The 15,460-nt window shown below is 41.6% G+C and overlaps 1 protein-coding gene across 1 annotated transcript; it reads left to right on the top strand.

Annotated features, from left to right (window-relative positions):
* Positions 1–794: 794 nt before the first annotated feature.
* On the top strand, positions 795–13,434 carry LOC125481809 (phospholipid-transporting ATPase ABCA3-like; the record flags this gene model as incomplete). Its single annotated transcript, XM_048593722.1, has 6 exons — positions 795–960; positions 3,987–4,246; positions 4,591–4,707; positions 9,311–9,431; positions 10,906–11,079; positions 13,253–13,434. Coding segments are annotated over 6 exons (1,020 nt in total), but the record flags the coding sequence as incomplete, so codon positions are not given.
* Between the last annotated feature and the right edge of the window lie 2,026 nt (positions 13,435–15,460).

Here is a 15,460-nt window from a genome sequence, read left to right as displayed (position 1 = left end):
TCCGCCTCCCACTCTCTCTCTATTTATTTTGGAACCCCCTTCCCCTCCCCCTTTTCTGATGAAGGGTCTAGGCCCGAAACGTCAGCCTCTCTGCTCCTATGATGCTGCTTGGCCTGCTGTGTTCATCCAGCCCTGCACCTTGTTGTCTCGGATTCTCCAGCATCTGCAGTTCCTACTATCTCTGATTCAATATTAAACTGGGAACTTGGCTTCAAATCCCACCATGGCAGCTAGTGGAATTTGAGTTCAATAATAATCTGGAAATAAGGGTCTAATGATAACCATGAAACCATTGCTAATTGTCAGGAAAAAAATTCTTGTTCACTAATGTCCTTTAGTGAAAGAAATCTGCCATTCTTACCTGTCTGGCTTACATGTGACTCCAGACCCATAGCAATGTGATTGACTCTTAACTGCCCTCTGGGCAATTAAAGATGGACAATAAATGTTGGCCTAGCAAGTGACACCCACATCCCATGAATGAATTAAAAAACAACTCGAATTGTTTCTCTACCATAATGTGTGCTGCTTTAAATCAGGGTGTTTGAGCTGTGTAGTACAGGCTGCAGGATTTCCTTGTACTCGTCTTTCTGACTTGCTGTTTTGTTCTGGGACATGAGATTTGGAGTGACCTATTCTGAGTGTTGCTTGGTTAAAACAGCATCAGATAAATACAAAATAATGGCAATGTTGCGTGTCGAGATGATGGTTGATCTGTTTTATCATGTTGGTGAGAAAGAAAGGTCAACCGGAATTCTTATGTAATTGGTGATTGTTGATTCTTGTCTTTTTAGGTAAACTACCACCTAAGGTTTAAATACAGTCCTCTGAATGCACCCCTTGGGGAACTAAGCTCTTTCAATCCAAACGGAGATAAAGACTGGCACACTCGGTCCCTTTTCCCACTGCTTCAGGTACCTGGGCCTCGTGAGCAATACTTCAAGGATGGAGGCAGTCCAGGTGAGCTAACAGCACTGGCCCTTCTACAGCTTCATTCATACAGGTGAGCAGGCCAGGTGGACAGAGAAGTTGAAATCTGGACACACCTGTCCTGTGTCCTAATGACATCCACTGGTACAGGATGGGAGAGAAAAGTTTCAAATGTTTCATTCTACGAAGAGCAAGGCACAGTGAGAGTTAAATTTCTTTGATGTGAGCAATGCACTACTCAGATTCTGCACCCTTAGCCGGACTGGGTGTGGAGCTTTGGTTATCTGTTATTAAGCAAGTTCTGCCTTGTACTAACCCTTGTTTTTCTATTTCTGATGTTTGTCCAGTGTTATATATAATTCTCTTAGGCAAGAGTTTAGTCTGCAACAGGGAAGATACTGAGTTCTCTTTAGATTTACCTTTTGTGTTAAGTGCTCCAGGTCATACTCAGTCACTGATGGTCACACTTGCTGTTTCTGTGCCGTCAAATTTGCCTTGACATTTCAGGCTGAGATTGACAGAACAGACTTCAGTATTTGAAACGAAAACAGAAATTGCTGGCAAAACTTAGTAGGTCTGGCAACATCTGTAGGAAGAAAACAGAGTTAACATTTTGAGCTCACTGACTCTTCATCAGAACTGTCAGCAGTTAAGAAAAAGTAGTATTTTTCCTGGTATTTATGCTCCTCCCTCTCCACCCATCCAAGGCCCTAGGTGAAGGTGAAGCAGCAATTTACTGGCAGTTCATTCAGTACAGTGTATTTTGTTCACTGTTCACAGTGTGGTCTTCTCTACACTGGGGAGACAAAACACAGCCTGTGTGACCACTTTGCGGAACACCAATGTTTTCATTGATCATAGAATCCATACAGTGTGGAAACAGGCCATTCGGCCCAACAAATCCACACCATCCCGCCAAACAGCATCCCACCCAGACCTATTCCCCTAATTTCCTACATCTAACCCACCTAACCTAAACATCCCTGGGCACTATGAGCAATTTAGCATAGCCAATCCACCTATCCTGCACATCTTTGGACTGTGGGAGGAAACCGGAGCACCCGGAGGAAACCCACGCAGACACGGGGAGATTGTGCAAACTCCACACAGTCGCCCGAGGCTGGAACCGAACCTGGGTCCCTGGCACTGTGAGGCAGCAGTGCTAACCACTGAGCCATCGTGCTGCCCTATTTTGTCTGCAAAAAATGGCCCCAAGTTCCAGTTGCCTGCCACTTCAACGAACCACCATGTTTTCACGCCAACATTTCTGTTGCAAGCCTGCTGCAGTGTTCTACTGAGACTCAGCACAAGCTGGAAAGACAACATCTCATTTTACACTGGAGAACCTGCAGCCTCTATGACTCAATATCAAGTTCAAAACTGTAGAGCCTGGTTCCATCCTTCCATGTTTTTCCCTCACTCCACACCCAATTCTGTTATGACATGGGTTACTTTTAGCACAGTCACATATTCCCACCTACTTCTAGACCTATTGTCACATTATATGGATTGCTTTTATTCTCTCCCACTCTTAGCCATCTATGTGCTTGTTGATAAAATGGTAAGATAAAAGCAGATTCTCAGTGCTTTTGATCAGTGACTTTTCTAATCTCTAAGAGTCAATGTTCTTCTGTGATATTTACTTTCCTGGTTACTGAATGGTGATAAATGTTAAGTGTGTAACAACATGTGAAATATATTTATATGTATTGTGCAGTGCGTGCATGGTGTTTTGAAATATCACACTCAGTAGGTTACACTTTTATATCCAAGAAGGTTGTGAATTCAAGTCCAACTTGAATTGTCTCATACTCAGCTTTTCCGTCCTGGCCTACTATGCATCATCTCTTTCTTTATTTATCCCTTTCATATCTCTCCCTCTCTGGGCTCCATCTCCAACTATCAGCTCATTTCCCCACAACTCCCACCAGCACTCCACTCCTACCATCCCTCCCCATCGAACTTCATCTTCAGCATAAATACCACTCTTTCCTAGTTGCTAATAGTTCTGATGAAGACACACTGGACTCAAACTGTTAACTTTCTTGCCAGAGGTACTGCCAGACCCACTGAATTTCATCAGCAATTTCTGCTTTTGCTTCAGATCTCCATTCACACTTCTTTGTTTTTATTTCAGTTTTTGAAATCTTTGCCCCTGCAATTTTCTTCCACTTCAATTTTAGCCATGTAAAATAACTTGTATTTCTAAGTGCTTCTCACAAACTCAGGTTGTTATAGGCTGCTTTACTGCCAGTGAAGTCTCAATCAATGTTGTAATGTGGAAGAAAATACCAATGAGGCAATTGCCATATAATTTGTTTTATTGAGAACACCAGAATGTACCCTGCTATTCTTTGACTATTTTTAAAAGTTTTTTTATGCTTGCTGACATGGCAGACTTGGCTTACCATCTCATCTGAAGGTTGGAATCACTAATAATACAGCATTGCCAGTATTGTGCTGGAGCGTCGTCCTGGACTATAGGTTCAAGTTGGACTTGAATTCACAACCTTCTTGGATACAAACGTGTAACCTACTGAGTGTGATATTTCAAAACACCATGCACGCACTGCACAATACATATAAATATATTTCACATGTTGTTAGGCACTTAACATTTATCGCCATTCAGTAACCAGGAAAGTAAATATCACAGAAGAACATTGACTCTTACGGATTAGAAAAGCCACTGATCAAAAGCACTGAGAATCTGCTTTTATCTTACCATTTTATCAACAAGCACATAGAAAGGCTAAAGTTCACAGGCCTGCGCTGTGAGAATATGAATATAGAGATCACATAACTCTATTTATTTTTGTATTCAGATGAGGGTAATTGTATTTCTGAATTCCTAATTTGCTGTGTTATCATTTAACTAGAACATTGTGTTAAAGTAACGAGTCATCTATGATTGTTGTTACCATAGCATGAAAGTAATGAATTATTACTGTATTCTGATAAAGTTGTAATATTTTCAGAAAGACACATTGTTCAAGATTATTACTTAATTTCATAATATAGTTTATACACTTCTTTTGTTCTTTGGGTTTTCTAAGGCTATTACCGCGAGGGCTTCCTGGCAACACAGTTCGCAACAGACAGAGCCATTATCAAGTATCATGCCAACCAAGAAGCAGCCAAACTGCTTCCATCATTTCCAGTAGAAATGCTGCGATTCCCTTTCCCCCCCTATACTGATGACATCTTCATTTTGGCAATCCAAACACAGCTTTCACTACTGGTCATGCTGAGTTTCACCTACATGGCCCTTAATGTTACCAAAGCAATTGTACTGGAAAAGGAAACCAAGCAAAAGGTAAATGCCGTGCTCGCGTGTGTGTGTGGCGTGCGTGTGTGTGTGGCGCACATGCATGTGTACGCATTCTTGTGTGCACATCTGAATTTGCCTGTGTGGGTGTATATGTGCATCCAAGTCTTCACACATTTATCTGTGTGTATGTGTTCATGTGTGTGTTTGGATTGGTCAGAACATTCTATTCTTTCTTCTTTTGTTGAATCTTGATGTGTTTATTAACTAAACACTACTTAATATTTTGCAGTGTTTTGTTCTGTGGTAGTTCATTGTTTTCTTTCCAAGTGATTGTTGATGTGATGTGACAGATGGGTGGTTTCTGATGTCCTTTGCCACTGTTTTTCCAGGAGTACATGAAGATGATGGGACTTAATAACTGGCTGCACTGGTTGGCCTGGTTCTTCAAATTCCTCCTCTTTCTCATAATTTCAGTATTTCTCATGTCTGTGCTGTTTTGTGCAAAGGTATGTGTTTGTTTTTGTTCAGAGTTTTACCATTTCCTTCATGCTCCAGTTGATGATATTGCAGCTTCCAGTCATGGCTCAATAGGTTGCATTCTTGCCTTTTGAGTCAGAAAGAAATGGGTTCAAATCCCATTGCGGAGACTTGGGTACAAATTATGGGCTGAAGCTCTGCTGTGGTGCTGAAGAAGTGCTGTTTAGAGGTGCTGTTTTTTTTTTTGCATCAGGTGGAAGTAAAAAGTGCTGTGTTATGAGTTCAGTGATGAGCTGAAAAGTTTTCCCCAGTATATAGGGCAACCTGTATCTCTTAACCATCTATAAGTTTGTTTTTCTATCACATTTCTGTTTGTGGGAGTTTGCTGTGTATAATTGGCTGTCATTAAATTGTGACTACATTTCAAAAGCTCCTGACTGCCTGCAAAGTGCGTAAAGGACATTGCAAGATTTTTTTTAATCATTCCCTGGCAAGGCCAGCATTATTGCCCATCCCTAATTGCCCAGAGCGCAGTTAACATCAACCACATTGCTGTGGGCCTGGAGTTACTTTTAGGCCAGACCAGGCCAGATGGCAGTTTCCTTCCGTAAAGGATGTTAGTGAACCAGATGAGTTTTTCCCAACAATCGACATTGGTTTCACAGTCATTGCTAGAATGTTAATTCAAGTTTCTTATTGCACTCAAATTCGATTCTCTGCTATGGTAAGATTCAAACCTGGGTCCCCAGACCATTAGAGCTAGCAAGAACTGCAGATGCTGGAGTCGGAGACAACACAGTGTGGAGCTGGAGGAACACAGCAGACCAGGCAGTATCAGAGGAGCAGGAAGGTGACATTTCGGGTCGAGACCCTTCTTCAGAAATGGGGAGAGGGAAGGGAGCTCAGAAATAAATAGAGAGAGGAAGGCTGGGGCTGGGGAAGGTAGGTGGGATGGTGATAGGTGAGTGCAGGTAGGCAGTGGTGGGAATTGGTCAGTGGGATGGGTGGGGCGGATAGATGGGAGAGAAGATGGACAGGTTGTGTCCAGTCAAGGAGGTGGGGATAAGAGGGAGGGTTGGACATCGGATGAAGCCGGGGATGGGGAGATTTTAAAACTGGTGAATTCCATGTTTAGGCCATCGGGCTTTAGGCTCCCGAGGCAGAATAAGAGGTGTTGCTCCTCCAGTTTGCAGGTGGTGTCATTGTGACACTGGAGGAGGCCCAGGATGACCATATCTAGAGCATCTGCGCTCTGTATGCGACAAATGACAACACCTTCCGGTTGCCAACCATTTTAACTCCCCCCTCCTACTCCCATCCTAGGCCTCCTCCAGTGTCACAATGACACCATCCAGAAACTGGAGTAGCAACACTTTGTATTCCACCTCAGGAGCCTACAGCCCGATGGCCTAAACATGGAATTCACCAGTTTTAAAATCTCCCTACCCCCAGCCTCATCCCATCTCCAACCCTCCCTCTTATCCCCGCCTCCTTGACCTGACACAACCTGTCCATCTTCTCTCTCACCTATCCCCCCACCCATCCCACTGACCAATTCCCACTGCTCCCTACCTGCACTCACCTATCACCATCCCATCTACCTTCCTCAGCCCCACCCCTCCTCTTTCTATTTATTTCCCAGCTCCCTTCCCTATCCCCATTTCTGAAGAAGGGTCCTGACCCAAAAAGTCAACGTTCCTGCTGTGTTCCTCCAGCTCCACACTGTGTTGTCCCCAGACAATTAGCTGCGTCTCTGGATTGACAGTGAATTGATAATACAATCAGGCCATCACCTCCCCATTTACAAAAGGTGCACTATAAATGCAAGTCCATCACTGTAACTTAGTTAAAGTTTCTTGCTAATGGGAGGCTCAATTTGGTTTGTGATGGTATTCTCTTATATTTATGACATATTATGTCATTTTATGACATTGCTGATCCCCTCTGTAAGTTTAGTGTACTCATCGTCTCTTCCTCCTGCATCCTTTAGTAGAATTTTTAACCTGTAACAAGATGGATGGGTAAATTAATGTGGTTTTAAGATAATTAGCTTTATTTTCGTTGACTTCCTATGTCCCCACACCAATAACACCTGCATATTATTTTAATTAAAGATGTTAGGTCTTGTTAAAAGAATACAGTAACATCCAGATTTTGTAAACTGTAAATCCACTGACTTCCAAAAACTAATTGCCTTGCCATATTTGAGCCTTTTTCAAAGATTTTCTGTTTAATGTTAAGGATATTTTTCTTGACACTACATGTGTGCTGACAAAATGGTTTGCCCCAGCTGTTTTACAGGGAAGCATCTTGACATCCTCAAACTTGAAGGAGTTATAGCTCTCAAATTCCTTTATCTTTTTTCAGTCAATTTTATTTTAAGGATTTAGTAATATTTTAAGCAATCCACTCTCACACTGTGCATGTGCATCCACTGACTAACATACACAACTAAATGAAACTGCAACCAAAATCTACAATAATGGGCTGAAGTTTCTTGTAACTAGTATAATTCCTCTGTCTGATCAGTATTACTATCTTCTCTAATCTCAAACCTTCAGTAATTTTGAAAAGGTTGTTATTCCATTTAAGATCATCATCGTATAATCATATTTCAAGTTACATCTAAAGCACACATTAACCAATACCCCAAGCGTTCCCGGGTTGCACTCTGCTGTTCCAAAATTCTCAGCAGTAACTCTGACTTCACTGCTGTTAGTTATTACTCTCCTTTTGGATTAATTTTTGGCTTGTAACTGGCCAATCTTGCATTATCGCTTGAATCCTCCATTATTAATGTTACTGCTGAATGTTTCATTTCAGCCATAAAGGCCACTGGGAATAAATGATTTTCTCAGAATTGTTTTTAGGATTTCAGACATCTGTTTCAAAAGTATGTTTTGTTTTGTAAATATAACTCAGGGTGATACTAGGAATCTATCCATGTTTAACACCTCGGCGCAGTTCCATAATTTAAAGGCAAACACTAAGCTAAGAATCTCCAAATAGATTATCTTCAGTCTTGCATATAGTCTGTTAAATTCCATTATATATTCTTTTATAGAACATTCATCCTGTTTTCAGACTATCAAAACCTGACCATGCCTGATATGTATTTTTAGGTCATCTTTCGTTATTATAAATTTTCTTCATCAATGTTTGGTGTGATATCATATCCCAACACTTTGCACTTGCTTTCTACTGAAAAGGATTCTTAGTTTCCAAACTTCACTTTCAGGCAAACATGCCCTGCTACTAATGTCAGTTCAGATTCAAACCAATCAGTGAGACAGAAACCAAGATACATTTTTGATATCAACTGTTTGGACGTGTTATGCAGTGCCTTTATCAACATCATATTCTGAGATGGGACTGAACTTTCTAAACACACTACCTCTACACCATAAGAAATGAACACTCTCCCAACAAACATGTATTTTTGTTGATACAGGGGGTCCTCAATTTACAGACGTCCAATTTGCAAACGCTCATACTTAAGAATGCAGTCCCAAACAGGGATGTAATTTTAAATATTTGATGTACAAACATTTCCTGTATTTACGAACAGCTGCTTTATATTGTCCTGCATTGTGTTCTGACTTATGTACAAATTGACTTGCAAACGGACTCGGGAACGGAATGCATTCACAACCCAGGCACTGCCTGTACTAGTAAATACTAAGTTTTGCAGTTTCTTCTCCACCTGTCTCACCTGATCCCTCTTTTATGTTTGTTTTATATCCAGAATTTCTTTCAAACACAACTGAACATATTGTTTTCCCCCATGATGAAATCATCCATGTTCCTTTGCACCTTTATCCACTGCCATTAAATCACCTGAGTTTTCAATTAATCAGTTTACCTACAAAGCCCATTAGTGGCAGTGTGTTAGCACCAAAGTTGAGGGAAAAGGCAAGGAAAAAGGGAGAGGACTAAATCAAAATGGAATTGGAGAGGGAGATAAGGCATTCACCTCCTGCAGTGTCCACTTCTGTCTAAAAGTGCTGAGAGTATTAGTGGACACTTTGTGCTTCGTCTCCAAGGACACCAAGGCTTGAATGTAGCTGCAGAAGAGAGGAAGGCAGTTGGGAGCTATGAACTACTCCACAGCCCGCTGCCTGGACATGTTAATTGCCTCTGTGGCCAGGCCCGGGTGCCGACCCCATTGTACTCAAAAATCAGGAGTGTGGGGCTGAAGAGTGATCCCTCTTTATATCTACCCTGTCAATTAGCATAGCAGTAGTGTCCCTACCTCTGAGCCAGGAGGCCTGGATCCAAGTTCCACCTGCGTCAGTGCTGTAATATAACATCTCTGTACAGTTTAATTAGAAAAAATTTCTACCCAATCAATTAATCAATTCTCCCCATCATCTGCTTTCTCAATATTAGTCCATTGGGGTATGGCATCTTTGTGGTACAGTGGTCATGTCCCTGTTGCTGAGCCAGGAGGCTCAGGTTCAAGTCCCACCTGCTCCAGAAGTATGTTAATAACATCGCTAAATTGGTTGATTAAAAAATATCTTTTAGTCCATGAGGTTGGATTGATGGGGATATCTGTTTGATGGGTTTACTGGTTTTCCAGTGACTGATGCATCATAATTGCTTGTTCTTACTACTTGTTTTGCTCAGCAGATGTCCAAACAAGGAGCTGTGCTGAGCAACAGTGATCCCACCCTAATATTTGTGTTTCTCCTGCTGTTTTCAATTTCCACGATTTCATTCAGCTTCATGATCAGTGTCTTCTTCTCCCAAGGTATGTGCCCTGAATCTGTTCCAGAGATAATGACAGCTATATTCATTGGATTGTATTTAATTTTGCTTATTGTTACGAAATAAAATTTACTGCACAGAGCCAGTAACATTGTAGTGATTTATTTAACAGAATAAATGAAGTGGTACCATGCAAAAGTGGCCATTAAAGCTATCATTTGCACTGAATATCAGTTTGGATCTTTTAGAGCTTAGATTCTTGAGTATGGCAGTAAGGAGCAGAGGAAAGGTGTGCTTTATCCACCCCTAGGTTATTAAATGTACAGGTAGTTCTCCTGTAACACGATAGTTATGTTCTTGTGCGACCTCGCGCTATAGAAAATCACATTATAGGGAAATCGCTGTACTGTACAGTTAAAAAGTTTGTGTTATCCAAACAGTGTCCACTATTCATCAATCGCATTATAGCCAATTTGTATTTACGAAACATGCATTATAGAAGAATTAAGGAAGAAGTAATTTCAAGGATTAAGGACTTCAGCTATATGGGTAGATTAGAGAAGTTGGAGTTATGTTCTCAAGGAGAGGGGAAGAAGGAGATTTGATAGAGCTGTTCAAACTCACTTGAAATAGAGTAGATCAGGAGAGACTGTTCTGTGATAGAAGGGTCACAAATGTGGAATTCTGTATGACAGGGATGATTGAATTGAAAAGTACCAACTTTTGAGTGAAGCTAGACAATCATATGAGGGGAAAGGGAATAGAGGGTTGTGTTGATGAATTTAGATGAGAAAGGTATGAGGAGTTTCAAATGGAGCATGGACTGACCAAAACCTGTTTCTGTGCTTTTTAAATTAAATAATTTTATGCGAACCAGAGAGCACTAATTTTAGGTGGTCAGCGAAGAACCAATAGTGAAATTATGTACCAGACAGTTAGGATCTGGAATACATTGCTTGAAAGTGTAGTTCAATTGTAGCTTTCAAAGGGGAATTGGATAGGCACCTGAAATTAAAAGATTTGAATGGAGTGGGATAAGGTCAGTAGCTTTGACAGAAAGTTGACACAAACCCAAGAGTTTGAATGGCCTCCTTTGGTGATGTAATTACTCCATGATTCTATATTAGTTACGGTTCAACACAACATTTAGATTGGGCACCTGGGCTACTGTGAGCAATCCTTTTTCGTAAGTTTAGTAACCAGAGCATCCTGGTGCCTTTGCCATATCCTGGTATGGGCTGGACAAATATGTTTTCAGCTACTTGGGTGAAGTGTTCCTGAATAGGATTGGCACATATCAAGTGACTACTTTCAAGTGGAGAAACTGGAAACAAAGGAACTAGGGATATATGCTGAATTAGGTGATTTGTAGTACAATCACATATGTATACTGTACCAGTCATCCCTGCAGGTACTTCACTAGAATCAGTTTAGATACTAGTTCCACAAAATGTATCTGTCTATTTGCAGAATGAGGTATGTATCTGCATTTTATGTGGCTTCTTCTCTGTTTACAGCTAATATAGCTGCTGCAGTTAGTGGATTCCTGTACTTCTTTTCGTATATCCCTTACTTCTTCATCGCACCTCGTTACCATACAATGACACACCCCCAGAAAGTGGCATCATGCTTGATCTCAAATGTTGGCATGGCACTGGGATGCCAGCTAATTGGCATGTTTGAAGGGAAAGGTAAGAGCAATGAGATTCTGTGCCAAAATTTTCTTTTTATGGTACTGTTAGTGATAGTATGAAGTGTCAGGTCAGGTTTCTGGTAACTCTTGTCTCCAAACTCAACTCCTGGAGGAGCACATGATCTACACTGACACTTCATTGCAATACTGTGGAGGACATTAAACTGAGGCCCCAACAGCTCCCCCCTCTTGTTTAACAATGAGATGTAAAAGTTCTCACAGCACAATTTTTAAAAATAGCAGGGAGATCTCCCTAGTGCACTAGCCAGCATTTTATCACCTAATCATCATCAAAAACGGATTAGCAATCTCAGTACTGTTTGTGGAATCTTGCATTGGGTACATTGACTGTTGTCAATGAATAATTTCAGAAGGGCTCGATTGGCTGTAAAGCATTTTGGGACATCCTGAAGTCACAAAAGGTACTTTATAAATGTAATTATTTTCTTTTTATGCTTTCGAGATAGTCCATGTCCCATAGAGCTGAGTCAGTTTGTGCAGTTGGCAACATTGTGTTGCTGACTATCGCTGAGTGCCATTTTCACACTGTCTTTGCCCTCCAGACACTCAGCTGTTTCTTTTCTCCTTTCATTATTGGTATTGGCTGTACTGTTTTGCAGCTGTGCTTATGATTGGCCTCTCCTCAAGAGGGATTACCTGAGTATGGACCATATTTGGCTTTCTGACCATTCGGTATATTTTGACTTTGGCAGAGTTGTCCCATCATGGAGCACTGATGAAAGATGACCCTTTTCCTTGAGGTTGATTTGTTTTAAGCAGGAATTAGTAAACTGAACTCTTTCAGATACTAATGTCATACATGACTGTATCACACACTTTCACTCCAGCCTTTCCTAATTATTTTAAGGACCTAATCTATTGTGTATTGCCAGTGAATAAATTGATGTATCATTCTGTGGGGAAATAGCTGTGCACAAAAGCAATAAAGCAACAAAGGGTTGTGATTTCCTGGCAAGACCAATTAGCAACTATGTGGCATTGAGCCATTATATTAGTTATTAAATGTACAGGTAGTTCTCCTACAACACGATAGTTGCGCTCTTGTGTGACCTCGCGCTATAGAAAATCACGTTATAGGGAAATCGCCATACTGTACAGTAAAAAGTTTGTGTTATCCAAACAATGTCCACTATTCATCAATCGTTTTCTAGCCAATTTGTGTTAACGAAACATGCATTATAGCAGAAATACCTGTATTATCATCTAATTTAATCAAATCATAAACTTGATTCCTATATTCCCCCACAGCTGTTTCCTTGCCCCTACTCGTGATTCCTCATCTTCTCTAGTTCTTCCTCATGGATTCTTCCCTCTCATACTCTTTCGCCGTCTTTCTCATTGTCTTGACCTCTTCCACATTGCCATGATTTCTCCTCTTGGTACACTAACTCACCCTCACTCACACTGCCTCCTCTTTTTCACAATACCTCATCCTGCTCTCACACTTCCTTGCCTTCTCTTCACCCTTCACCTTGCCTCAATTTCTCTCTCATCATCTGTGGCTGCGTACCCTCTCTAAAGTTGCCTCACTGTCTCACACTGCTTCACCCACCCTCAAACTACCTGACACTCCCTGACTCTTTCTCAAGTGCCTTAGCCCTCTCTCATCTCCTTCTTGTGTTGCCTTACCCTCCGCACGGTCAGGCACGTGCAACAGCTGCTTCAATCCCACAGCTGTGTGTTAAATATTTTCTAGCATTTGGTTTCTCGTTCGCCCATGCAGAATAAATGTTGAGAAATTATATCTTTGGAGACAGTGAGACAATACAGATCCTCCCCAAATAGGAAATATGCTTAATTTTTTCTGATTATACATTGACGTACACTGTTTCTATTCAAAAGCTGTGGCAAATGCAGCCCAGAACGAACTATGCTGCAACCCAGGACCCTCATATTGTTTGATAACCAATGTGTTTTAAATACCAGTGGGTTCAGACTGATTTTTTTGCAAAGGCCATCATCAAATGGGGAGAGGGGAGATGTGCACAAAATGAGAATTACAGATAACTGTAATAATGACTCTTGTGACCTTCACAGACTGTGGTTATGAAAAGCCACACAATTCATCTGCACTCAGTGTTAATGCTGATGGTTCAAGTATTTTCTGTTAACATTTATTTTCTGATTTCTTCTTTTTTATTTACTTGAAGGTACGGGTATACAGTGGTCAAACATAAACACGCCCGTCAATGTGGATGACAATTTTACTCTTGCTCAATCAATGGCAATGCTGATATTTGATTCAGTTGGTTACAGTTTGGTCACTTGGTATGTGGAAGCTGTGTTCCCTGGGGAGTATGGAATACCACAGGTCTGGTACTTTTTCATCTTGGTAAGTTGCAGTAAACATTTCTGTAATTAGTATGTAATTCAGTCAGTTCAGGAAGCAGTCTCGATCCCATGTTGTCTGCTCTGAATCTGTATTCCTAGGTTCCTCATTTCCTTCAACCATCTTCAATAACCTAGCTTGTTCCTAAATATTATAACAAGGTGTGGAGCTGGAGGAACACAGCAGGCCAGGCAGCATCAGAGGAGCAGGAAAGCTGACGTTTCGGGTCGGGACCCGCCTGCTGTGTTCCTCCAGCTCCACACCTTATTATCTCAGACTCCAGCATTGGCAGTACCTACTATCTCCTAAATATTATCCTGGTCTCTGCTGCAAATCATTTATGCTACACTGTACAAGTCAATTCTCATCTTCAACAGGAGAGAATCTTAACTGTCTCCCCTTGATATTCAATGGCACCATCATCACTGATTCCCCCACCAATCCCAAAATTTTAGGGTTATACTACCAGAAACATAACTGAACCAGGTATAAACATAGAGCAGCTAGACGTGCAGATCAGGGGCTAGGAATTCTGTGGCAAGTAACTGACTTTCTGACTCCCCAAAACCTGTCCACCATCTCCAAGGCACAAATCAAGAGTACTTGCACCAGTGCAGCAATGTGCTAAGGGTCCTCTGACAGCATCTTCCACACCTCCAAACTCTGCAACCTAGAAGAATAAGAGCAGCAGATGCATGGGGACACCGGCATCTGCAAGTTCCCTTCCAGGCCAGACACGGAGCAAATAATCCTGGCAATTCAGTCCAGGCATCAAGTAAAGTGATAGCTCCAATTTGAGTCCAAGTTCACAATAACAGGCTTTGTTCCGTTCAGATTCCAAAACGAGTAATAATAATAACTAGTAACTAGCCAATTGGATACAAAATTGGCTTGAAAGTAGGAGACAGAAGGTGGTGGTGGAGGGTTGTTTTACACACTGGAGGCCTGTGACCATTGGTGTGCCACAAGAATTGGTACTGGGCCCATTCCTTTTCGTCATTTATATAAATGATTTGGATGTGAACGAAAGAGGTTTGGTTAGTAAGTTTGCAGATGATACCAAAATTACTGATGTAGTGGATAATGAAGGAGGTTATCTCAGAGTAAAACGGGACCTTGATCAGATGGGTCAATGGGCCGAAGAGTGGCAGTTGGAGTTTAAATTAGATAAATGTGAGGTGTTGTGTTTTGGAAAGGCAAATCAGGACAGGACTTGTATAGCTAATGGTAGGGTCCTGGGAAGTGTTACCAAACAAAGGGACCTAGGGGTGCAGGTGCATAGTTCCTTGACAGTGATGTCACAGGTAGACAGGGTGGTGAAGAAGGTGTTTGGCATGCTTGCCTTCATTAGTCAGTACATTGAGTGGAGGAGTTGAGACATCATGTTGCAGCTGTACAGGACATTGGTTAGACCACTTTTCGAATACTGCATTCAGTTCTGGTCTCCCTGCTATAGGAAAGATATTGTTAAACATGAAAGAATGCAGAAAAGATTTACAAGGATGTTGTCAGGATTGAGCAAAAGGGAGGGGCTGAATAGGCTGGGACTTTATTCCTCGGAGCATCGGAGGCTGAGGGGTGACCTTATAGAGGTTTATAAAACCATGAGGGGATGGATAGGGTGAATAGCCAAGGTCTTTTTTCCAGCGTAGGGGAGTACAAAACTAGAGGCCATAGGTTTAAAGTGAGAGGTTTCTTGAGGTTTCAAGTACACGAGCAGGGATGTGTTGATGCAGTTGTACAGGGCCTTGGTGAGACCACACCTGGAATATTGTGTGCAGTTTTGGTCTCCTTTTCTGAGGAAGGATGCTCTTGCTCTCGAGGGAGTGCAGCAAAGGTTTACCAGGCTGATTCGGGGATGGCAGGTCTGAAGAGAGATTGACTAGGTTGGGGATAGTAGGAACTGCAGATGCTGGAGAATCTGAGATAACAAGGTGTAGAGCTGGATGAACACAGCAGGCCAAGCAGCATCAGAGCAGCAGGAAGGCTGACGTTTCGGGCCTAGACCCTTCTTGGTCTAGGCCCGAAA

This window comes from Rhincodon typus, unplaced genomic scaffold, assembly GCF_021869965.1.
Source record: "Rhincodon typus isolate 14 unplaced genomic scaffold, sRhiTyp1.1 hic_rhity00003673, whole genome shotgun sequence".
Classification (NCBI taxonomy): domain Eukaryota; kingdom Metazoa; phylum Chordata; class Chondrichthyes; order Orectolobiformes; family Rhincodontidae; genus Rhincodon; species Rhincodon typus.
This window is presented reverse-complemented; position numbering and strand designations above follow the sequence as displayed.